This window comes from Morchella importuna, assembly GCF_003444635.1.
Source record: "Morchella importuna strain M04M26 chromosome Unknown Morimp01GS037, whole genome shotgun sequence".
NCBI lineage: Eukaryota > Fungi > Ascomycota > Pezizomycetes > Pezizales > Morchellaceae > Morchella > Morchella importuna.
Genome location: NW_025763434.1, coordinates 27,428 through 50,143, shown reverse-complemented (window position 1 = coordinate 50,143; position 22,716 = coordinate 27,428). Strand labels below are relative to the sequence as shown.

General features: G+C 45.9%; 6 protein-coding genes across 6 annotated transcripts; 3 read left to right on the top strand and 3 right to left on the bottom strand.

Annotated features, from left to right (window-relative positions):
- Positions 1 to 1,673: 1,673 nt before the first annotated feature.
- Positions 1,674 to 3,485, bottom strand: LAJ45_09523 (uncharacterized protein; the record flags this gene model as incomplete). The annotated part of the gene is made up of 5 exons (XM_046119064.1): positions 1,674 to 1,680; positions 1,747 to 1,820; positions 1,987 to 2,279; positions 2,346 to 3,184; positions 3,337 to 3,485. The coding sequence occupies 5 exons, from the start codon at positions 3,483 to 3,485 to the stop codon at positions 1,674 to 1,676; spliced, it is 1,362 nt and encodes a 453-aa protein (XP_045967634.1).
- Positions 3,486 to 7,029: 3,544 nt separating this feature from the next.
- LAJ45_09522 (uncharacterized protein) lies at positions 7,030 to 8,370 on the bottom strand (the record flags this gene model as incomplete). The annotated part of the gene is made up of 1 exon (XM_046119063.1): positions 7,030 to 8,370. The coding sequence occupies one exon, from the start codon at positions 8,368 to 8,370 to the stop codon at positions 7,030 to 7,032; it is 1,341 nt and encodes a 446-aa protein (XP_045967633.1).
- A 3,166-nt stretch (positions 8,371 to 11,536) lies between these two features.
- On the top strand, positions 11,537 to 13,048 carry LAJ45_09521 (uncharacterized protein; the record flags this gene model as incomplete). The annotated part of the gene is made up of 1 exon (XM_046119062.1): positions 11,537 to 13,048. The coding sequence occupies one exon, from the start codon at positions 11,537 to 11,539 to the stop codon at positions 13,046 to 13,048; it is 1,512 nt and encodes a 503-aa protein (XP_045967632.1).
- Positions 13,049 to 14,100: 1,052 nt separating this feature from the next.
- Positions 14,101 to 14,791, top strand: LAJ45_09520 (uncharacterized protein; the record flags this gene model as incomplete). Its single annotated transcript, XM_046119061.1, has 2 exons — positions 14,101 to 14,272; positions 14,349 to 14,791. The coding sequence occupies 2 exons, from the start codon at positions 14,101 to 14,103 to the stop codon at positions 14,789 to 14,791; spliced, it is 615 nt and encodes a 204-aa protein (XP_045967631.1).
- A 1,431-nt stretch (positions 14,792 to 16,222) lies between these two features.
- On the bottom strand, positions 16,223 to 16,786 carry LAJ45_09519 (uncharacterized protein; the record flags this gene model as incomplete). Its single annotated transcript, XM_046119060.1, has 5 exons — positions 16,223 to 16,233; positions 16,310 to 16,312; positions 16,366 to 16,464; positions 16,527 to 16,690; positions 16,755 to 16,786. The coding sequence occupies 5 exons, from the start codon at positions 16,784 to 16,786 to the stop codon at positions 16,223 to 16,225; spliced, it is 309 nt and encodes a 102-aa protein (XP_045967630.1).
- Positions 16,787 to 20,374: 3,588 nt separating this feature from the next.
- LAJ45_09518 (uncharacterized protein) lies at positions 20,375 to 22,440 on the top strand (the record flags this gene model as incomplete). Its single annotated transcript, XM_046119059.1, has 8 exons — positions 20,375 to 20,455; positions 20,526 to 20,618; positions 20,673 to 21,123; positions 21,205 to 21,376; positions 21,448 to 21,561; positions 21,668 to 21,932; positions 22,026 to 22,186; positions 22,257 to 22,440. 8 exons carry the CDS (start codon positions 20,375 to 20,377, stop codon positions 22,438 to 22,440), a joined length of 1,521 nt encoding a protein of 506 aa, XP_045967629.1.
- Positions 22,441 to 22,716: the final 276 nt, after the last annotated feature.

The window sequence follows — 22,716 nt, the reverse complement described above, 5'->3', positions numbered from 1 at the left end:
GAATGGGTAGAATCCGCGAATGGGACAGAACATATATGGCCATGGCTATTCATAAACAGTATATGAAATACCAATCCAAGAGATACCAATATAACAATTCCAACTCTCTATGGTGTGACAAATAGGATAAAGAAATGTTTAAGTTCCTGTTAAAGTACCAAATACATGATGGTTATAAGAAAGTCTATCATTACTCTAAGAAGTAATTAGGGATACAGCGAGAATAGTGTTATGGTCGCTAGTTTAAGGCGCAGCGGTGGGTGCTCCTGAGCGGCGTTGAGTGATTGAGATTGGTCAAGAGGAGACACAGTATCACGCGTAATTCTTTCTGATTGCGGTGCACCGCGATTCCTTATTCGAGTGAAATTTTTAATTTCCTTGCGCATTTGTCGTCAAGGACAGCTGGCTGTCAAGAGACGTCGACTGTATTTCAGTACCTTGTAAATTCTCGTAGAGTACGGGATTAAGGCGTACAGTGGCCCATATTTTGAGGGAAAGAGCTTCCTGGCTGTGGGTGAATAGACTTGTCGGAATATCTTCTGACATCCCCAGCACCATATTCATGCTAACTTGCAATGAAGGTTTGGTCGAGCCATACGTAAATGTGCTACATACGTCAAAGGAGCCGAATGGGGTGCGCGCCCGTTCGAAGGCTACTTGTACCTATTCCTCAACAGGATATGATTGTCGATTAATTGAAATAGAGTTAGTAAAAAATATGTGATTTTTAGGATTCGGCAGCGAAGCAGTATGGTGAGCTGCGCTAGATTAGAAAGGGGGGCGAGTGGTCGGGTGTTGTACGTTTGTTTCGCCCCTTTATCCCTTTTTCCCTCTTTCCTCCCTCCTTCCTTTCTCTCTTCGTTCCAGCCATCAACAAACTCCCTTTCATCACCAATCTATCAATTAAATCTTCGAAAACCTGTTCCTTTCACATGATGACTCCGGCACATGCCTTGTGTTCTAATGAGCTAGTGAATAACTCAGTCTGTCCACGGCAAGAAAATGAGCGGATAAACCAGCAACCTGGAGGGTCACATCTCTTCGGGGGTTGAAGCCCTCACATCGACGTATCACTTCATACATTCCATTAGCCTGACTTTGGATGAGGCTCCGACCAGTAAGGCTGGGGGTAAAGCCCACCCACTCCAGCTTATCAAAGGACCTGCCATCGCTTTCGATAGTGTGGGGTTGACCACAAGAGATCCGAACCTCTCTTACCCCTTACAAGAATATGTTATATACTAGGCTCAAAATACTACGTCGACACTCAGAGAATTAGCCACACCTTCAGAATCACTGAGGTTAGCCAGTCGAATAAGGAAGCTTGGTGGAAATTTCAATTTTCTGGTTAGCATAGCGTGAATGTCACGGAAGTCTGCCAGGTATTAGATTGTGCGCCATGCTTATACATCGGGCCTAGCTACCCAAGAGGTTAAGGCAAGCAAGAAGCTTCAAAATCTTTACGAAAGGGGCGTCCTACTCATACTCATGAGCCTGATACCATAAACATTTTAGCGGACTATATTTCACGAGATCTTGAGCCACCTCGTAGGAGTTAATGAGTACATTTTCGGATGAATAGGGCGCCCTGCGGACCAAAATTTCAGATGAGTGAAGCGTTTAAGACGAGCCAAGAATCACCCTGGTGGGACCTTCTTACGGAATGGGCGCTCTTAGAGACTAGTCAGACCATCCAACAAGAAAAAGACTTAGCTGTGGATAACGTGTCAAGAGGATTGGACATACCTCCGGCATTGACCAATCTGTATATAATCCTCCACCGACTTAGGCAGCAGAATACCTAGCCATCCACTGGATATCTGCGATAGATATAACAAAAATCATACTGAACGAAATTCTTACAAGGAATTACCAGCCACAACATCTCTACACACTACCATAACTCCCGGTAATTATGAAAACCCCAAATTCCCCGATAGCTTACACCACGCGATGACTTTGTCTTTGAAACATCATCTCATTCACTGCTTCTGGTGAAAGACCACTCATAAGTAAAAGTGTTTCCACATACGCATCACTTTCGTCTTTTTCGCTGCAAAGTTGGGGCTCATGAGAAAGCTCTGGCCCAGACTTTGACAACACAGTAGCTGGTAGAATAGAAGTAAAGATATCAAGCTTTGATAACTGATATCCTTGCTCACGGTCTACAGGTTGTAGGCTCGCGGTTGAGGGTGCAGGCGTTTGGGTATCAGCGCCCTGCTGCTTGCACCCCGTTTCTTCATGAAACGAAGCTGTAAGTGGTTTCAATATTATGGATTCTGCATATAAAAAATCTCTTAGTTCGATATGATCTCTACCATATATAAAGAGGGATTAATACGCACCCAAAATCTCATCTGAGCCACTATTCTGGAAAACAGCTTTCTTGGATCTTCGAGCCTTTTTGGCAGAAGCCTCAAGAGATAGATGAGTCACATTCTTTCGCCCTCTTAAGAACCTTGAGCTACCGAGAATTGTGACTTGACCCGTATTAGAAAGGGGCCTACGGGAGGTATTCGTCCCACTACTGATAGAGTCCTCACGAAAGGCACCCTGAGTTGGTGATCTATCTTTTGGGACTACAACATGATCAGGGTGTTGTTGAACCCGGCCCATACACTTACGCGACTGTTGATTGGCGTTTGATGAGACAGGCCTTGTGCTATTACTCAGACTAATCATAGGCGCGGAGTGCTCCCGAGTGAAATGCCTTCGACTGGTCGAAACTTCATCTACTACGTGATTGCTGTTAAGAACTTGCCGGTGCTGAAGAGACAAAGGTGAAGCAAGGCTCTTGCAACTCTCTGGGGCCTTGCAAGGCCTGACACTAGGTGCAGATAATTGCTTAGATGAGCTACCAAATACAGAAGATGGAGGGCTCTCAGGGAGCATCTGAGGTCTACTCTCTAGCGTTTCAAGTTCTGAAAGGTTATGATCTGGTGTTGACTGTGTTATATATTTTCTTTTGGCTGCCTTTCTCCTTGAGCTACCGTCAAGAGCCATGACAGACTCTTCGGCGTCGGAATCTGTGTAGGCCTGTCGAATAGGTGGAGAGAAGGATTTCGAAACTGGGGTGTTCAAGAACGCAAACCTGGAACCTGAAATTGGCTTTACAGGCTTATGAACTCCAGCGCGTTTCAATCTCACCGAGTTTGATGTTATAACCTGGGAAGGGAGCGAAGAGCTATGAAAATTTGGCCACTTCATTAGTATATGCTTAAAACCATTGGGTGGAACGGCTATTGATGCTAGTGATTAGGGTACAATCAAAAAGTGTTAAGGGACAGATCTGACTAAAACTGATACTATAGGAGGATAGATGATTAATTGACTAACCGTACAACAATACACTCAAGCATTTCATCATCACTTCCATCCTGTTTGGAAATGTTGACACGGGTACTTTTGCGACCTGGAGCTCGGGCGGGTGGGGTGGATGATCTTGTAGCTGTAGTAGACAAAGAACGATTTCGGAGCACAACCATTGTATGTAGGGCCAGATATATCTAGTGAGTACGCACTTGAGGTAAGTGGGTTATATAATTATTTAACGGTGTTTGAGAGCCCACAGGTTTGTAGGCGCGTAATCGTTTCAGGATGTTGTCCTGATAGAGTTCTTCCCGAGTCAGGTAGGCGGCTAGAAATGAATTCCGGGGCTAAGGGTGCCTTGCAAAATCTCTAGGCAATAGACCCTGACTCTATATAGATTGGTGGAGGACCAAGTATTGACAATGGGAAGAAGAGAGGATGAGAAAAAGTGATGAGAAGGAAGAAGGGAGGTAAGGGGGCCCTTAAGTGTTCGGCTGGATATGTAGGCACATTTTTTTTATTTTAGTGGAATTAGAGTAATCATGGTGGGAAACAGCTAGAAAGGTACCGAAGGTATGGGTAGTTGCATCTCTGGCCGCTTCAGGTGAGAGGCTAGCCATATTAGGCAATACCGGTGAATATCCCTCCCATTACCAGGCTTGGCGCTCGACGTCGTCAGATGGAATGAAGATGGCAAAATTACATCTAGTCACACATATGGAACAGGCAATACTATTTTAGTTTTATGTAAACCCTTCCAGAGCTAGCCAGACAATCGCAGATGTTGCCAACGCTTCTTTTGCAGTACCTATATAGTACATCTTTCATCATCCTTGGATCAGAACGTTGATTTCTATGAATGCAAAGGGCACTATAAGGGGTGTCACGATCGATAGTGTATTAATACATCAGTATGTATGGTAGGTGCTTATGATATCAAGTATGAGCTATATGAAGTGGCGTCTTTCTGCCGTCCCTTCAGCTGTCGATGCCGACCCTCCTATAATAGAGGAATTGGATTTGTATGAGAGATCTATTATTTGATAAGAGAGATAATGGGATCTGTTATTAAATTAGCCACAGCAAATTTTTTTTTTTTGGTGGGTCCGAATTTTCGCGACAGCTTAAGGGATAGATAAACACCCGTGTCCTCTGTGCAGCTTGCCTTTTCTGTTTTTCTCCCGCAAGCACATACCTACTCGAGTACGTACGTACACGTATCCATAAAATGTAGATCTGCCAGGGGCGAATAAGGATGTACCCCTTAATCTGTCGACCCTTTTAGTGGGGATTTGCTAACGAATTCCTTGATTTTTTTATCTGAATCAATCTCTGATCACCAATCGCTCACCGAGATTTACTGTTGACCCCATAAATGTTTCAGCAATTGGCAGCTTAAGGGATAAGTAATCGCATAGTCCGTGTGCCTATTACTTGGGTTAGTTGTTCCAAACTTGAAGGCTGACACGGCTAGCTCACAGATTTTCGTCAGTGGACCAATAAGACCACAAACAGTCCAACACGATGGCAGGGGTGGGAGCTGGTTGACTAGGAGATTCTTGAGTGGACAAAAAAACTCAGGAACAGACGAAGGAGGTTAGTGCTAGTTAAAGACTTCATGATTTGGCCAGCAGGTCGAGAGGACAGGTTGACGGACTTTACGGATATATATGACTGCAATTTCCGCGCTCACACGAATGTCATTCCGTCATTTCTACGAGCGATAGATCACACAGCTCAAGACCGTACAACCCAATCATTTTTGGGGCTACCATGAATAAAAAGCCTACATGACAAGGATGGATGTACTTAATAAATGGATCATCAATTAATCGAACCCTGCGTCATGATCTATCACTCACTCTCAACTACGTCGACCTATTTTTGGAATTTTTTTTCTTTCTTTAATTCCGTCGTATGGAGATCTACCTATTGAATATGGGAATGAAAATTACGGGGGAATCATAAGGGTTGACTTCTTTGCTTTCTTGTCGTTAAACCCATTGATTGTTTGTAGCCTTTCTTTTGCTTTTTTTTGTTTAATTGCATGCGATTGTAGCCTAGGGGCTGTGATATAACATCTAACACATTTTATCACCAGAACTCCTCAAGCCAACAGTGCTCTCAAAAATCTAGATAGGGAATAAACAAATATAATTATTCGAAATACTTTTATTTTATCCCTCCTTCGGTCTTCAATTCTCCTGCCATCTATAACTCGCCCAAGGCAGACCTCGAATCCGTTGCTTGATCGACTACACCCGCGAAACAATCTACACAATATACATGTATTCCTATCTACGCATGGGGAGTCATCCAGTAATACTGGTACAAAATACTATCACAACTTCCTGTAAAAGCCGGACTCAGTTCCTGGAGTACCAAGACGTCACACTTCATGGAGAAAGGATAGGCTGTATTATACTGAGCCCTTAATATAATCTTGTGCTGACTACTCAATTAGCACACGGGAATATCGGATGGAATGTGCCTTGCGTGCTGGCATGCTATGCAAGGGTACGAAGTGACACTATGAGCCATGTCCGAGTATGTCCTGGTGGGCCTAGAGTTAATGACATACAAGCGCATATCGAACAAACAGACGCAGAAGGGCTATGTATAAAGGATCGTACTATCTCCGGTCGTAATGTTACCTCAAACTCGAAGAATCAAAGTTTTTATACAAGCGAGTGATATCTCATGTCGTAGAAGATTTCCTCGCAACCCATATTTGTAAATTTAATAGTTCTAGCTGCACAGCTTGGTGCTTCGTATTGATGCGGTACGAGTCAGTTTTATCCCCATCTCTCATACTGTCTGTATGGATAGCTGAGCATTGACGTCGAAGGGTTAGAGTTCTGCTGATCACTTCCGGTGCGTTACCAAGCATGGGCGGGTGGTCTAGTGGTTAGACTACTCGCCGGGTTAGACACCGCGTGTTTACCTAGGAATCACACATAATGTCCTGGGTTCAAACCAGGGGTGGGTGTAGTAGCGCACATAAGTCGCTGCAGTACCTTTTATGCGTAGGGCTTTCTTGCTTTCTTTTTCTTTTTTTCTATCTCGGCTGTCATTTTACATTATCAGATGTGGAGAGATTTTCAAGAGATCGACCATTTTACCTAGCCTTAAAATTTTTGATCATCGAGGGATACAAGTATGCTGGGTTATAATTATGGGCCGTCTGTGGTGCATCATGTTCCATCACTCGGACTATTCAATGCGTTTGTTAATTGAAATGGTATCGTACTAGCATTTGTTCCTCCACTAGAGGAGCTGCAGGTTGAATTTTATTGGCTGAAATTTCGTCTCACAAGGCGGATGGCTACATATACTTATGTTACAACATAATTTGATGATAAGTTGTAAACGTATTACATTGGAGTACTGATGAGTACTTGGTGAGTACTAGAGGTGGGGTCTACAAATGTATATGAAGATTCACGGACCCTTATAGATATGCATGGGGATATACGAGTTCTGAGTATACGTATGAATTCAACAGGTACATAAATGTTGTAATGACAGTAGAAACATAGAGAACGGCAGATATAAAAAAAAAAAAAATTCATCAATCTCCTCCTACATCGGTTCCGGCTCCACCCATACCTCACAAGAAACAAATCCAACAATAATCCTCATTATTGCCAAGGAAATAAAAAAAAAGACACGAGTTCAAAAAAATACCTCCCATATACAGTCCATTCGGAGGTAGTTAGCTTACTGTCCATCAGTAGCAGCGGGGACGAAAAGGATGGCCGAACTGAGCGGGAGAGGTGTGGAATCTGGGCCTAGTGGCTCGGGGATGTTCGAGATGACATTCACGCCACCGCGGAAGATCAAACAATGCGACGATCCTCCGAAATGGAACATTCCCATCTCCTGTCCCTTTACCAGCTTGTCACCCGCCGCGACCTCAATATCGCACGTGGATACCTCCGCCATGCCCACAGCCATGAAGCACATCAAGCCAATATCTGGGTTGTCCGCTTGAATGAAGATGAGACCACGGGTGGCAACCTCCGTGAGATAGCCCTGGGACAAGTTTGGCGCCGCCGGATCTGGCCCCGGCTTTGTGCTGGTTGGGGGAGGCCAGTGTTGGATCCTCTCCGAGTAATATGTTCCCTCAATGATGCATGTCTTGACCACCGTGCCGTTGACGGGGCTGTGCCAGCGGTGGTAGGACAGGGCGCTGAGATAGGCCTGGTAGACGGTTCCGCCAACGAATTGCGGAGCGTAGGGAGAGGCATCTGGCCCTGACAGCATATCGGTGACCGAGTACGGCTGGCCCTTAATCCAGAAGGTATCACGTTCCTTGATGTTCTGTACGAAGGCGTATGGCGCTGATTCGCATGCGTTGCAGATAAACCTATCGTCGTTTGGCTGTTCGACAGGCCTGACGCCCGGACGGTACAGTCTGGTGAAGAAGTCGTCCCATGATACATAGCCGTAGTATTGCTTCGTGGGGTCGCAAATAAAGGTGGTAGCGAAGTTCTGTAGCACAGATTCCTTCTCGGCCTCTGGGCCAAACCAGCCGTCCTCGCTCGTGTTAAGAACGCTGGCCGATGCCGGGGAGGTAAGATAGGTTGCCCACACAGCCAGCATCTTCTTGAACTGAGCGTTGACCTTGGGGTTATGGAACGCTTCAAATCCGGCTGGAGTGCCCATGGGCCAATCGAGGATGGCATTGATAGGGAAGCCAACCAAGCCTTCCGTCTGGTAGTCTGGTGCTGTTGTGAGGATCGCGTCGAACAAGTCGAGCATGTGGTTGTAATCGCGGACTTGCGGGTCATTATTTGGATCTAGGTTGTAAGGGGGTTTGTTTGGGACCTGGGTAAACATCAGGTTGAAGAGCATGAAGAGGATAGAGTCGCCCTCGATCAATTCGGCGAACTCTTGGATGACGGGGCTGCGGTCCTCAAGTTCGCCTTTGGCTTTCTTTTTGTCGACACGCTTGATCAAGTTCTCTAGCCACTTTCTCAAGACTTCATCATCTTCGGGAAGCCATTTGCCAACACGATAAGTGTGTCGGCGTGGAGCCTCGGTACATGCAGTAGACATTTCGTATGAGTATAGATAGAAGCTTAGATTTCTCTGTGTGTGTGTGTGTATGTGTGGGTTTGAATTCTCGTAGTCTCTGTGGATGTGGATGCTCTCTCTCTCTTTATCCTCACCTCAAGGGTAGAGACGTATCTTATATAGGGCGAGGTGGGAGTTGCTGGAGGGTGAGGAATATTAAAGACCGGAAGTACAGGGTGAGCTGATGATCATGCTGATTATTCCGAGTTCCGCAGCCTGATAAAAAGACCGTTTCCGGAAATGATGAGGGCTACATGTAGCCATGCATAACTCCACAAGATGGCTATGTTGTAGCTTGGTGCCCGATTATACAACGTATTCCGGCGAGTCTCAAGCTCTGCCGCTGTGAAAGAACTAGACACAGTAAGTACACATGCAGACCACGATGTACGACCAAAAGAACGGATGTGCATTATACAGCGCTACCTGGACATCCACAACTCTGCATGATCAACTCAATGATGAAGGTCAAGCTGAAAACATGATCATTCGAGCAGGACAAAATATCCCGTCCGGCCACCTCCGATCGATAACCAAACTGTGTATCACGGCAAGACCGAAACAAAATGATACAGGCTCTACATATTCAGTTATATATATCCACTATCAGCTGGTGGTTCCTCCACAGAAGCTCGAGACACTAGCTCATTAGCGCTCTGAATATTAGCTAGCCAGCTAATATATATTTTCCCAGTTAATACCACAGATATGCCTCTGTTAAGGGTGGTCAGAGGGCCATATGGAGAAAGCTAGTATGTGGTACGTTGAATTCTGGTTTCCGTAGAAATGTCTCACTTGAGTTCCAAGACATGTTTCACACCACAAATGGGAATCACTGCACACAGGCGCAACGAGATGCCCTATCGATAACCGCCGATACGGTTGCCCAGGTGAAATTATCAGGAGCAGAGACAGAAACGTGCAGGCTGCGTACGTACCTGGAGTCAATCGTGGCTATTACTTGCATTCATTGCGCCCTAAGATGCCCACTGAGCCCACCCACTCGAGCATATCTCCCGTGCTTGTTGCTACTACATAGGCGATACCATACATAATATGTACATATATACATCACCAAACAGCCAGCTTGTTGATCACAGGTACCATATAGGATCTCGATATCATGGTGCAATTCCAATTGTAGGGAATGCCTTCTCAGGATCCGAACGAATCGTCATGGACAAGTGATTTCCATAGTGTCTTGATGAATGGAAAAGTTAATATCGAAACCTAATTCTTTTTGCTCCTATTCGGATGCAATTTCGGCGCGGGGTAGCTCTTCTATATTCGAGATACATTATCGTACCACATATATTCCCCATAAGTCGCCCTAGTGTTACTTACCTTTGCGGTATGCATGGTGTGTGTGGGGTAGTGGACAACTATTCCATACTTAGAGTCTCGTTGTTATAAACTGGGCTTTCCTACGAGTTGCAGTTGCCTAAAAAAACGTAATTTAAGCGCAGAAATATTCACCTACATGGTACGCACAACCTAGACCCACTTCTCTCCTCTGTGTCCACTTCTACATACGGATATCCGCATTGTATCGAGAAGTATTTCTCCACTTTTGTAACCGGAGGCGTTTGGGTAATACGATAATGTTTAGCTACGCCTGTCAAGTGAGGCATTAGGGTAGCTGCATAGGGCGCTGCGTGCGTTTGGGCGAGCAACGGGCTGAAAAAATCTAGAACACGTGTGCATAGTAGTTATTAGTAGTTCATCTCGCGCTACAAATTATTGAGATCTAGATCCAGATCCAGATCCAGGTAGATATATATCTTGGCACGGCGATCATTGTCATATCTGTCTGAATAGTTAACTATTATATATATAGCAGGATTTATATTACGGCACTAGACTATTATCTCCAAACCTCTACTCAATTACCAGAATTTTGATACGAGTTATAACTCTCAGCTAGATCTTCGAAGGTGAGTTATAGGTACCTAGCTATTAGTAAATACGTGTTTGAATCTTATGCCCGTATCTGTCAATGCTAACCGGCTCCATCCTTTGTAATCGCATTGATTAAGGCGACAAACATACGATTGAGGGCGAGTGTGTATCTTGTGGCGTAAGTAACTCTCTCCAAATCGGTTTTGGGGGCGTTTATTATCCCCAGTCGGGCGGAGAGTTCAGCCCAAGCAATATCGCCTCAGCCTCAAGTGGGGCATGCTGCATGTACCGGGTGTTGAGGTAAGTGATCAGAATCTGATAAGTGAATGTTACGGTGAATAGGTGTATTTGTCTTATCAGATTCTGATCACTTTTCGCTACACCCTAGTACATAGTTGATCCATGTGGCGCTCGCTAGTAACAAACACTGGACCCGAGATATCGCTTCTCAACCCTAACCCTGAACCGCACCGGTGCTCAGTCCTAGCTCAGCTGGCCAATCATGGGCTGTTACTTCTCAACGTGAGACATCCTAACCTTCAGGGCAATGTTATCGCCCAAGCCACAAATTTGAACTCGCCTATGTAGGTATGATTATGATATTACTAGGCAAAGCTGACAGCCTTAACAGTGCTAGCAGCCATGCAAGGCATAACCACAGGGCCTTCTTGGAGGCTGACCTTCTAGATGGAGGCCCCCGAACAATATCACTACTCAAATGTGATTATCAGAACCTCATTTTGATTGGCCTCGATAATGAGGGGGTGGCAAGAGAAAGCATCGGGATATGATAGATTCATAGGTTTCGTTGCACACATTATCAGGCAGACCATACTAGCTCCCAAATCCGTGTTCTTTCTGTCACCGTCTCAATTAAACCCCAAACCCAGTAATGCATACCACTGCACTTGCCACAGCCTATGCCGCAAATCCGTATCTGGCTTCAGGCTCGCTCGTGACAGCCCCAGTACTTTCATGGCAGTACCAAGGTCTACTACCCCTCGCTCTCACCTTCTAAGCTTGTGTTGGTTCTCATACTCAACCCACCTAGTTCTCATAGAACGTTCAACACGTAACGGCCACAGTACCACAGCTATTCTATGAGCAGATATTTGTGAACGTAATTAAACCCCCCACAAATGTCTTCCAATCCCTGTAATCGTAATGAGTAGCTTCCCTGCAAAAGATCACCTCCCAAGTAGCTGATTACTGACTCACTCGATCTTGCCAATGTTCCATACAGACCAACATGGTTTATCCATCTTCCGTTGACAAAAATTCTCAGGACCTTACTACCGCTCTACATGACTGCGTAGAAGAGCTTGAGACGCTGCAAAAATCCAATGACCAACTTAAAGCAGAGATCACACGGCTACAAGCTATCATTACGGGGCTAGTAGACCCTCAAGAGCTTGATGTACTCCTACAAACCATCGAACAACTGAGAGAGCAGCTTGAGGCGCTCCAAGAATCCATCGATCGACTCCAGGCAGAGCTTGAGGCACTCAAAGAATCCAACGACCAACACAGGGTAGAACTTGACGTTCTCCGGCAATCCAACGATCAACTCAGGGCAGAACTTGAGGCTTTCCGGCGATCCAACCATTATCTCAGAGCAGAGCTTGAGACGCTCCAACAATCCAACGATCAACTCAAGAAAGAGATCGCACAACTGCAAGCTACCATTGGGAGTCTATTAGAACCTCAGGAGGTTGACATACTCCTGCGTTCCATCCATCAACTGACGGGGGAGCATGAGACGCTCCGGAAATCCAACGATCAACTTAAAGCACAGCTTGAGCCACTCCAACAATCTAACGACCAATACAGGGTAGAGCTTGACACTCTCCGACAATCCAATAACCAGCTCAAGACAGAGCTCCAACAGCTGAAATCTACCACGAGGGAGGTTAAGAAACCATTAGGTTTCGTTATTGGATCTTTCCACACCGACGACATACGCCCCAGAAACCGTCCAGAGCAAAAGTGCTCAAAGGAAATTATCTTCGAAACTCCCTACCCAGAGAAACCCACCAGCGTGCTTCTAGGGCTCACTGATATAGATGTCGCGAATTGGGAGCATGTCCGGATCTATTCCCACACTAGCAACATACTGAATGACCGGTTCACAGTTCACTTGGACACTTGGGAGGTGGCAAACTTACATGGTTGTGGTTGCGCGTGGTTGGAAATTGCAGCAGATCATGATCCGGACTTACGATTTGGAGCCGTGGCATGGGGCCAGCCCTGGACGACGGTGATGGAGCGCTTCACACGGAGAGTCTCTTTCGAGCATGAGTATCCTTTCCCACCGGTGGTGGTGGTGTGGCTAAGTGCTCTTGCCATGGACAAGAGGACAGACTGGCGGGTGAAGACCTATGTTTCTCAAGTCACCACGACTGGCTTCACCCTCCACATCGACACTTGGGGGGATTCTAATTTGTACGGTGCCGAGTCCACATGGCTTGCCTATCCAGCAGATACGCCAAGAATATTGAGTGGCAGTTACAATACACTGCAGGTACGATTGTCGCACCCAGCACGACAGGTAACTACCGGGACTGTTGACTTTGGTAATACCTTTCAAACGACGCCCCGCGTTTTTGTGGCCTTGAATTATATCGATATGGATCATGTTCGTAATCTGCGGTTCTTCATGAGACAAGTTGTGGTCGATCGATCGAAGATGGATTGGAGTCTTAATACTTGGGAGGATAGTATCTTGTATGCTGCAGGCGCTTCTTACATTGCTATGGAGTAGCTGCGGCAAAGAGTTTAGATGGGGTGAATTTTATATGAGATTGTTTCCAAATTGGTTCCGGCGTGCATGTTTACTGGCGAATTCAGGTTGTTTTATTGTCTCTAGATATGTTCCTATTAGCTGAAGGCTTCGGCATCCGGTTATTATTTTTCATTTTGTATGGGTTAAATTGAAATCTTTAAAGATGATTAAACAACTGCGTGTATACTTGTATGTACTCAATGATTATGAAGATACATGTAGCTGGTCTGTCTTGGCCAGTTCGTTTTGGTAACACCCCACACTCTGCTACATATGTAAGTCTGCTTTTACCCCACCCTCCTGCGCTAGGACGGGTCGGCCCGCTCCTCGCTTATCGCGCCAGACATGTGCTAAGATAAGCTTACTTGCCTCTCTGCTTTACCCCTCCATGCCCTGCTCCACTGCTCCACTGCTCCACCACCCCCCCCCCGAAAAAAAAAAAAATCCATCCAACTCGAATTCGGAAGTGCCTCAGATGGAGATCGATCAGGACGATAGGCGTCTATCACCTCTGGCTTATCAAGCAGTAGTAGCGTATTTAGGGATACACTCCATATCCATCCCGGATTATCGGAAACTCTACGCCGAAACAGGCCAAAAACTTGCACAGGATGAGCAGGAGACAGACGAAACTGTATATGCAAACATCATACCTTTCGAAATATCATTGCAAGCACTCTCTATCGAAGATGATAAAATGTTGCTTTTCTGTTCCTTTGTGGGGGGAGCAATATTGCGCTAGATATACTGTCTCATTTCCTCAAGCGCCGTCAAGAGAGTAAGAGCCTCTCTCATCTCATCTCAATTCCTTGATACAGTTTGCTAACTTCTCAACTGCAGTAATTAATTTATCTATTGTAAAACTGACAGGTTATGGCCTTGTATCTCAGGATGAAAGAGGTATATCGATAGAAGAGACCATCAAGGACTGATTATGGGTCTGAAATACTCTTCCTCGGCGCCTTCCTCTTGTACGGGAGATGATGGTTCAGGTCAGCAATTCGATATTCCTTGGTCGTACTCCATCGAAAATGGACTGGGAGTTTGCAACGCTTTCTTCCCCGTACTTTGGGGAACTCGCAAATACGATTCTACGTTTGAAAGACTCTGGAGCCTCCATCTGGGACAAGGAGACTTTGGAAGCAGCAGTGACGATCGCTGATACTGCTAGGAGGGTTGGGGAGAACAAAAAATCTAGAACATGTACTTCCTATCCTAAAAGAAATTCCTGGAAACGAAGACACCCTGATCCTCAATGCAACAAACGCCCTATCCGTAGTATTCATTAACTTGAACAACTGGAGAGCAGCAGAGAGTCATCTGCGCACGCTTGTCGAGATTCAAGAACGGTTCTCGCATATCGAAGGTTGCTCTTACGTCACGCAACTAAGTAACTGGGCACGGGTCTTAGTTAAACTCAACAAGCATGATGAAGCTAAGGCTACGTTGATCAAGATAGCCGAGCTGGGGAAGCGCGTTGATGATCCTACTGAAGTATTGATTCACCGACTCAAACTTGCGGAGACACAGAGATTCTGTGGGGACTTGAAGGAGGCTGAGGGGCTTTTGTTGCAGGTATTGAAGGATAGTCGAGAGGGACTGAGGGCGGACCATCTCAAAACTATACGTGTGCTTGAGCTCCTCTGTTATGTGTACTACGATCAGAAAAACTGGGCGCAAGCTGAGTTGAAGGGTTTTGAGTTGGTGAAGTTAAGTCAGTAGGCGCTCGGGCCCAAGCAACCTGATACAGTGAGGAGGGTGAGGTTTCATGAGAAGATAATACAGATAAGGGGCAAACAAAGGGAGTAGCCTCCGAATGTTATATCCTAGTCAATCTTTCTTTATTTCTCTTTTTTTTCGTCCACAAAATTATAAATATGAAGACTGGAGTGCGATTACATATTCTTGACTCATGTGCACTACTGCTTTTGCCTCCTTAAAGGGAAAATATAGTCAAGGCTTGGCTATATTACTCATAATACAATTATAGCACTGGAAAGTGTAGGTACATCTCCCCAGTAAACCTGCCCTTACTAAACCGACGAAAAACCGTCCACTTGTCCCGAAACCGACGGATTAGATCGGCCACTATATTTACATATTCAGCAACCCTAACCCTGACTAACAGCGGGGCTCGTCGCCGCCGCCGCGGGTCACCACGTGTTTTGATGAGCACGGTCAAAGCGACAAAGAATTAAGTTCGTTTGTTTGTCAGAAGACGCTGGGCCAGCGGTCAATGATCATATTCACAAGATATTATTCTATCACGTGCTGTGGGTTAGGAATGATTGGCGTACGTAAGCAGCAACAACAGTCGTGTGCGCAAGGGTTAGGGGTGATTATGGTGGCACGATGTTTTTCATTATTTCCCAATTGCGCCTATGGCTGCCGGCCGTATCAAGTAAAGTAGCGGTCATGGAGCCTTGGATGTGCAAGGCATACATGTATACGTCGCGTCTTACATTCGTTCCTTGAAAGCAGTAACATAACCGGGTGACAGCTGGTGAAGTATTTCCATAACAAGTAAAAAGCGCGAGCTTTAACGATCGGCGTCCTTTTGGAATTGCTTCGGTTTGTACCAGCTGGGCGTTAATTATTTCCCGTGCCACGTACGAGTGTATGTGTAATTAAGGCCTGTTGAAGTATTTCAGCAGGAGAAGGAGCGACCGGGTGGGTGAAGGATTACTGCCAAATTGTCCAAGTGCTTAGTAACAGGGCATCACTGTCTTTCGCTCATTTGGCCGTTGTCGTGGTTGTGAGAAAGGAGAGGAAAGAAACATTCAGCAGGTCAAAGATTAAATTAGCTGTCTTGGAATTAACATTGTCTGCATGATCTGTGAATGGCTGGATAGATCTAGACATATACGTATACTTTGGTGATTACATTTACCTTTCCGGCGCGGCGCAACCAACCCCGTCCATTGTTATATATATAAGTAAAAAAAGACAAGAAGGATCTCAGGTTTATAATTAATTACATGTATGTCTCACAGATTCTCGTGTACAAACCGTGCCGAGACGTTTTCTCTTCTCTGAGCATATACGTCGATCGGGTACGGGTGTACAATACGTAAATTCAGTCAGAAATAGCTCAGGACTGCTCGAGTATATTTCGTCGGCCATTTGAGAGTAAACTATACCATGCATGACTCTTTAGGAACACTCTGCCTCCAACCACCAATGAATCACTACATGTAATCATACCGATGGCCATAAAAGCCCAAACCCAGGCAGACCTACTAACTGCGATTAAGATTTTCACTGAGAGCTATTTACCAGTGCTGCATAGAGTTTACTGGCAGTACCGGGTGCATCATCATCCTGAATATCTGAGGCTCCCGATCGAAGCCCATCAATCTTTGCGCCGGTACCGCTCGTAGAGGCGTGCAGAGTTCCTGATCTCGTAACTTAGCATTTGTTGGATTTCCCCCCCGTTTAGGTTCACCGTTTCGCCTACCTCGGTCTCTGTCTTTGCGTTCACGCATGGGAGCCAAAGGCTTACCTGTCCCTTCAGCTAGCACAGGAAGAGATCTGTCCCCCGATGGACGTTCTTTCCCGGCACAGTTGCACCAGCAACAAACAGCCTCCTCCAACGTGCCCGGGGAACACGAGACATATAGACTTTTGTGATGAGTGACAGCTCGGGATGAACATTACAAAATTGAAGGGTTCTATCTGTTCATACTAATCATTTCTTGCTTGTGGCTTGTGTCTCATAGACATATATAGAAGCGCAAGAAATTAACCACTTTTAGGCCTATGCGTGCCGGAATTAAGGATGTTAACGCCATGAAGGGAAGACACCGCATGTCTGGGCGTGCGTAGAGCATGTATTTATATGTACGGAGCTAGACATATACTGTTGAGCTGACTGACCATGGCTAATATCGCGGTGCTGGGCATGACTCAGAAAAACAGCATTAACTACAAGTAGTCCTGCTAATCCCGAGCGACGCAACGAGTGATATACCATGATTTGACTAAACACATATTTTCTTTTGTTTAATTCATTAATTGCATGCAACCTTACAGTTATGGCAATGGCCCCTGAACTGCCCCTTCTCTTCCATCGCCACTCACGAAAACTGGACATATGAAAGTGAACATGTATGAAAGTCTTGACCTATTCCTCGTCTCTAGCGTCCTTCAGCGTTCCCCACCCGTATCCCATCTCTCTCCTTTCTTCTTCCGCGCTCTCGTGACCAAACGCATATATACATAGAAGGCTGTATCGTATTCTCATATATAACTCCACGGTACCACAGAAAAGTAAATTGAGCCGATTGAGCTTCGTAATGTCAAAGTTTCCCGCTTGGCTCGTTTGTTGATTCAGCAGGTACATAGTCAAATTAGTATTTTCAAATCTGAGCTTGTGATAATCAAACCACCATCACCACCCTCCCTAGCGAGCTTGATGACCGCGAATCCTGCAACGTATCCAGATAGATATACCGTATCTCGAACCAGTCTGAAGAATTGGCAGACGCCGTCTTATCCGGATGAATTCAAATATTGCTGTTATGTGATGGTTAGTTGTAGAACTATCGATCTTTCACACGCCGTCCTCTCTCGCCCATTGATTGATCACGGCACTAATAACTGGGTCCGCGGTTTTGACAGGTCACAAAAAACCTGATGGTGGTGATCAGTGATCTAACACTTGTGATATTTAGATTAGTTTCGAGCAAGCGCCGTGCCCCCGTTATTATATACATATATATATGTGCAATTATATATATATATGCATCCGACCCATCAAACGCCTTGCGAAGCGGCCAGCCAACCACAGAAGACGAGTTACGTAGGAAAATATTAAGCGAATGGGACATTGGTAGTATTTTATTGGCTGCCTTTCCCTCTGGAATCAGGTTTGGCCAACCTGGGTGGATGGGGACTACAATATCTAGCTACTATTCTCAGGGATAGATAATATTAACGGCGATTAAGTGCAATTGGTGGAGAGATGCGTTTTCGGATCACATCCGTGGCGATAAGATAGGTATATCGATAACGAGCCCAGCCGGAACGCGTACTAGCTAGCACTCTTCCTTTTCTCGCATGAATATTCTTGCGGAGACCAGTTAGGTCTGAGGGCGGAGGGGGTGGGATACGTAGTTAGTGGTCAGGGTTTAATTGTCGCCCTCGTAACTGCCGACCGGATCTCTCTTCCAGGAGGAGTAGGTTATAGGCAGATGTTGTAGATGATCAATATACTCAGTGGCTCTCAACGGTGTGTGATTACTAGACACGGTGCTCTTGCTTCTCTGCATGGTGTGCGAGTTATCAAGGATGTCAAGCTTGGTTGCAGCGGGCGGGAGTGTCACGGCAGCGGTGGCGTCGCAACTCAACGTCTGGGGGATGTCAATGGGTATCTGTTCTCTGGTGCGTGTACGTGTGTCGTGTCAGTTTATATTCAAAGGACCAAGGGAGAAAAAGAGATAGAGATAGAGAGATCTAGCCCTACAGGACAGCTATAGATAGCTAGACTATCGGGGCGAGAGAGAAAGAGAAACAGAAACAGACCACCGCGATAGCCAGATATCGATAGGCTGCATGCATACCAAGCCTCGTAAAGATCTTGGATGCTGCATCTGCGCCCGAAGAAGGTCAAACACACAGAAATGCGTCATTTAGTTACGATCACTATTATTGACCCCAACGCGCTATCCATCCCATTCGTAGACCTGCTATGTAATTCTGAATTTGAGAACTTACTCGCTCAGAAGTGCCTAGTGCACTACATACATATCTGTCTGCATAAATGCGCATACACACATGAGCTGATTCAACGTATATACATATATAGAGGAAGTCCTCTCGCATCTACTATCTGTATATACCCCCACTCGTCTTTACTCTTTACTCGAGAGTGCAGTCAGGACCTGTGGGGGCTGCTTGGCAACTCCTTGGCAGAAGGGTCCCTGTGGGCAAGGGCAAGGGTTAATCGTGCCGCAAACCGGCTGCTAAGCGAGAGGAAAAGCAACAAAAACAACGAACGGCTGATCTGCAACAGTCGGAGATCGGCATGAAACGAAATGCGGTTGAGAGGCCGGGGTAGCCCCCGCCTGGAAAAATAAAAAATAAGAAAAAATAAATATACATATAATAAGGCGATTTCGAAGGTTGAAAGCCATTTCAGATCTGACAGTACATCACTCTGATCACCCAAATAAACATGCACATGCTCTGAAATCCAAACCTCACCACTTTGTAGAAATAGATTTTTTCTTCTGGCTCCCTGGGCGGGCAACGGAGTTCCTGGCCAGATGCCTGCCCTGGCAAATAGAGTGCATGTAGATGCCTTCCTCCGGCACTTGCGGATGCACAAGGGTATTTAATCTATGCACGTTTAGGTCTCGCAAAGTACGAATACCATGGGTTGTCGGTGAATGAGTCCTCACAGCAGAGGTTAATATGAGTGCTGAGTGTGTTCGATCAATACCGTATCACTTTAATAACATCGGTATTATCAATTTGGCTGGTGTTAACCTTTTGTGTCATTTGAGCTACTAATTGTTTCTTCACGGTGGGTGCGTCCTCCAATTAGGCAATTCCCTGTTCATATTTCGTATTCTAAGCTTTTCACGCTTTATAGGCATGTGCAAACATCTTCGACACCCCTCCTCCGCTCCCCCCGTAACTTACACAATTCAGAAAACTACGCGCCACAATTAAGGACTCCCTAGAGTTGAAACCCCTCATAGAAAGTTTCCGTGGCAGAAAACCGAGAATCTGCATGGTATGCAAAACCTCCCCATCTCCCAAGCCAACCAACCCGGATTCTTCGTGATTAATGCTGATCAAATGTATCTGATCTACAGCACCGCCGAGGGAATCTGTTAGCTAGATATGGCGGCACGGATACCTAGCCTCCGCAACTTTATTTATGCCCTGCCATCTAGCGGACATATTCCGGAACGGTAACTCCAGCTTCCGTCCTGTATCAATCCGTGTTGGGAACGACGAGATTCTTCAGGATTTCCAGATATCGGACATGAGGAATGTTGCCCAGTTACTTTCGTTATCATCGTGCACACTACAACACAATTGATCCGAAACAATCGTCGCCCCCCAGTTGTGTCACGAGCGGTCGTGGCATCGAAGAGGTTGCTGCTCCGGAATTCTTAGTGGCTATTAAGAAAATGCCTGCTTAGCTTTGGAATATAAAGACCGTCCATATTCTTGGGTTATGACAATTATCCGATCAAGACTACATCATTTCGCGACTTTGGCCGTCTTAAAAAAAGAGAAAGAAAATAGTGCTGGTTGTACCAAATCTTTAGAATCTCTGATCTTCTACCCAAGATGGGTTCTACTCTATCACGACTAGAGGTGTTTACACCTTACTTGACATATCCCAATTTGCTCTCTTTGGCAGCAGCATACGTACGTTCATTGGCTATGAGATCCTCTCTTTCATTTGACCCTTTGCAACCCACTGACGGTAGTGGGATAGTGTGCGCTTTACTTGGTTGTTGAAGCTTTCTACAACCTCTTCATCAATCCCAACTCAATATACCCCGGCCCAAAGCTTGCCGCGGTGACAAAGGTATGTAATAAGACATATCCGAATACTCAGTAGCAAGCGTTGACATTCCTTCAGCATTGGATTTCCGTTCCTTGGGTGGCTGGGAACTATCCTCTTATCATCAAGGGTCTGCACGAGAAGTACGGGCCCGTTGTGCGTATCGGCCCCAACGAGCTATCCTATAGCTCTGCCAGCTCCTGGAAGGACATCTACGGCCATGTCGGGGGCCGCAAGGTATTTACCAAAAGCTCTTTCTATAACGACGGCACAGAGCCATCCGTCGTCAGTGAGCGCGATCCCCACAAGCACGGAAGGTTGCGCCGCCTTTTGAGCAATGGTTTCTCGGCGAGATCTCTGGCGGAGCAGGAGCCGGTCGTGCACCAATTTGTCGACAAGTTCATCATGCAGATCAACAAACACGTCACCAATCCCAAGGGTGACGATATGGTGAAGTGGTATACGTTTGTTGCGTTTGATATCATTGGGGATTTGGCTTTCGGTGATCCCTTCGGAAGTCTGGAGGATGGTGAGTCGATACTTCCAAGCACCCCCTCTAAAAGACACCCGAGATGCAGGAGCTGTGGTTAACATGGCGGATGGTGGGTAGGAAAAACACACTTTTGGGTGGAAAATGTATCCAAGGGAGTGGCGGCAGGCAAATGGATCTTTGCTTTCCAGAAGAACTGGATTCTCAGTAATCTTATCCCCCAACTGGTGCCCAAACATCTCAAGATCGCCAGAGAGAAGCATCTTAACTACTGCCAGGGCAAGATTGATAAGTACGTGCATCATGAGCAATAATCTTATTTGAGCTAGCCATACTAATGAATTCCCATCGCTTTGTCTGCAGACGTCTTGAAGAGAAGAACCCCAAGAAGGACTTACTCACAGTCCTCATCGCCAAACACAATGCTGGGGAACGGTTCACGCCTGGTGAGATGAGAAGTAACTCTCAACTGATAATGTAAGAGATATCCCACCCCATATCTTTTCTTTCGAGTCCTATCCTGCTATCGGAATCATTAGTAGTATGATGTATATGCTGACCCACAATTCGCACTATCCACTAGTGTTGCCGGTTCCGAGACTACCGCCACCTTCCTTTCCGGCACCTCGTTCTACCTCTGCCGTAACCCGGCCACCTACAAGAAGCTTGTCGACGAGATTCGTGGTGCCTTCAGCAGCTATGATGAGATCACTGGGCTGGCTACCGAGTCATTGCCATACCTCAAGGCCGTCATCGATGAGGGCCTTAGGATCTACCCGCCTGTTCCAATGGGCATGCCAAGAGTCAGTCCTGGAGAGACAATTGATGGCAAATACGTCCCCGAGGGAGTAAGTCTCACGATATCACCGATATCAATGACCCCGATTCATTGTCTGCCCTCCAACACACTAATGAAAAATTGCTGAGAAACGTGCTACTAGACTATTGTTATGACATCATCCTATGCCGCTACACACTCCGAGCTCAACTTCCATCGTCCGGATGACTTTGTGCCCGAGAGATGGATCGACCCCAACTGTACGGATAAGAAGGAAGCTAGTCAACCCTTCCTCCTTGGCTCTCGTGTGTGTCTCGGCCGAAGGTAAGTCTAACACTTCATGTGCTCTCTCGTATTGTTGAAGCTGCTAACTGACGGTGGTAAAAAAAAACAGCTTGGCCCTTCTGGAGATGCGCCTCATCCTCTGCAAGATGCTTTGGTCGTATGATATGGAGATGGTCAATCCGGAGCAGGAGTGGTTCCAGGAGAACACCTTTGGCATGCTCTGGGAGAAGCCGAAGCTCCCCTTGAGGTTCATCAGGCGGGAGGGCGTCGAGGTCCCTCCAGCGGACTATTGAGCCTCGGTAATTGGTAGGACTGGGGATGTACTTCATATGTTCGCAATGTACTTTTAGAATACCGGGGCCGGGGGACAGCTTTTTCTGTAGTTTATAGAATCTTTTCTCATACAATCACATATTATAAATTGCGATATCGATATTATCCACTATCAAAAAAGATAACAAGCAGAAAGAACGAAAGTAACAAGTATTATAACAAGCCAAGCCATCTCTCCTAAGCATCAAGCACCACAGAATTCAAATTAGCTACATATATCTACAACTATTTCGCCA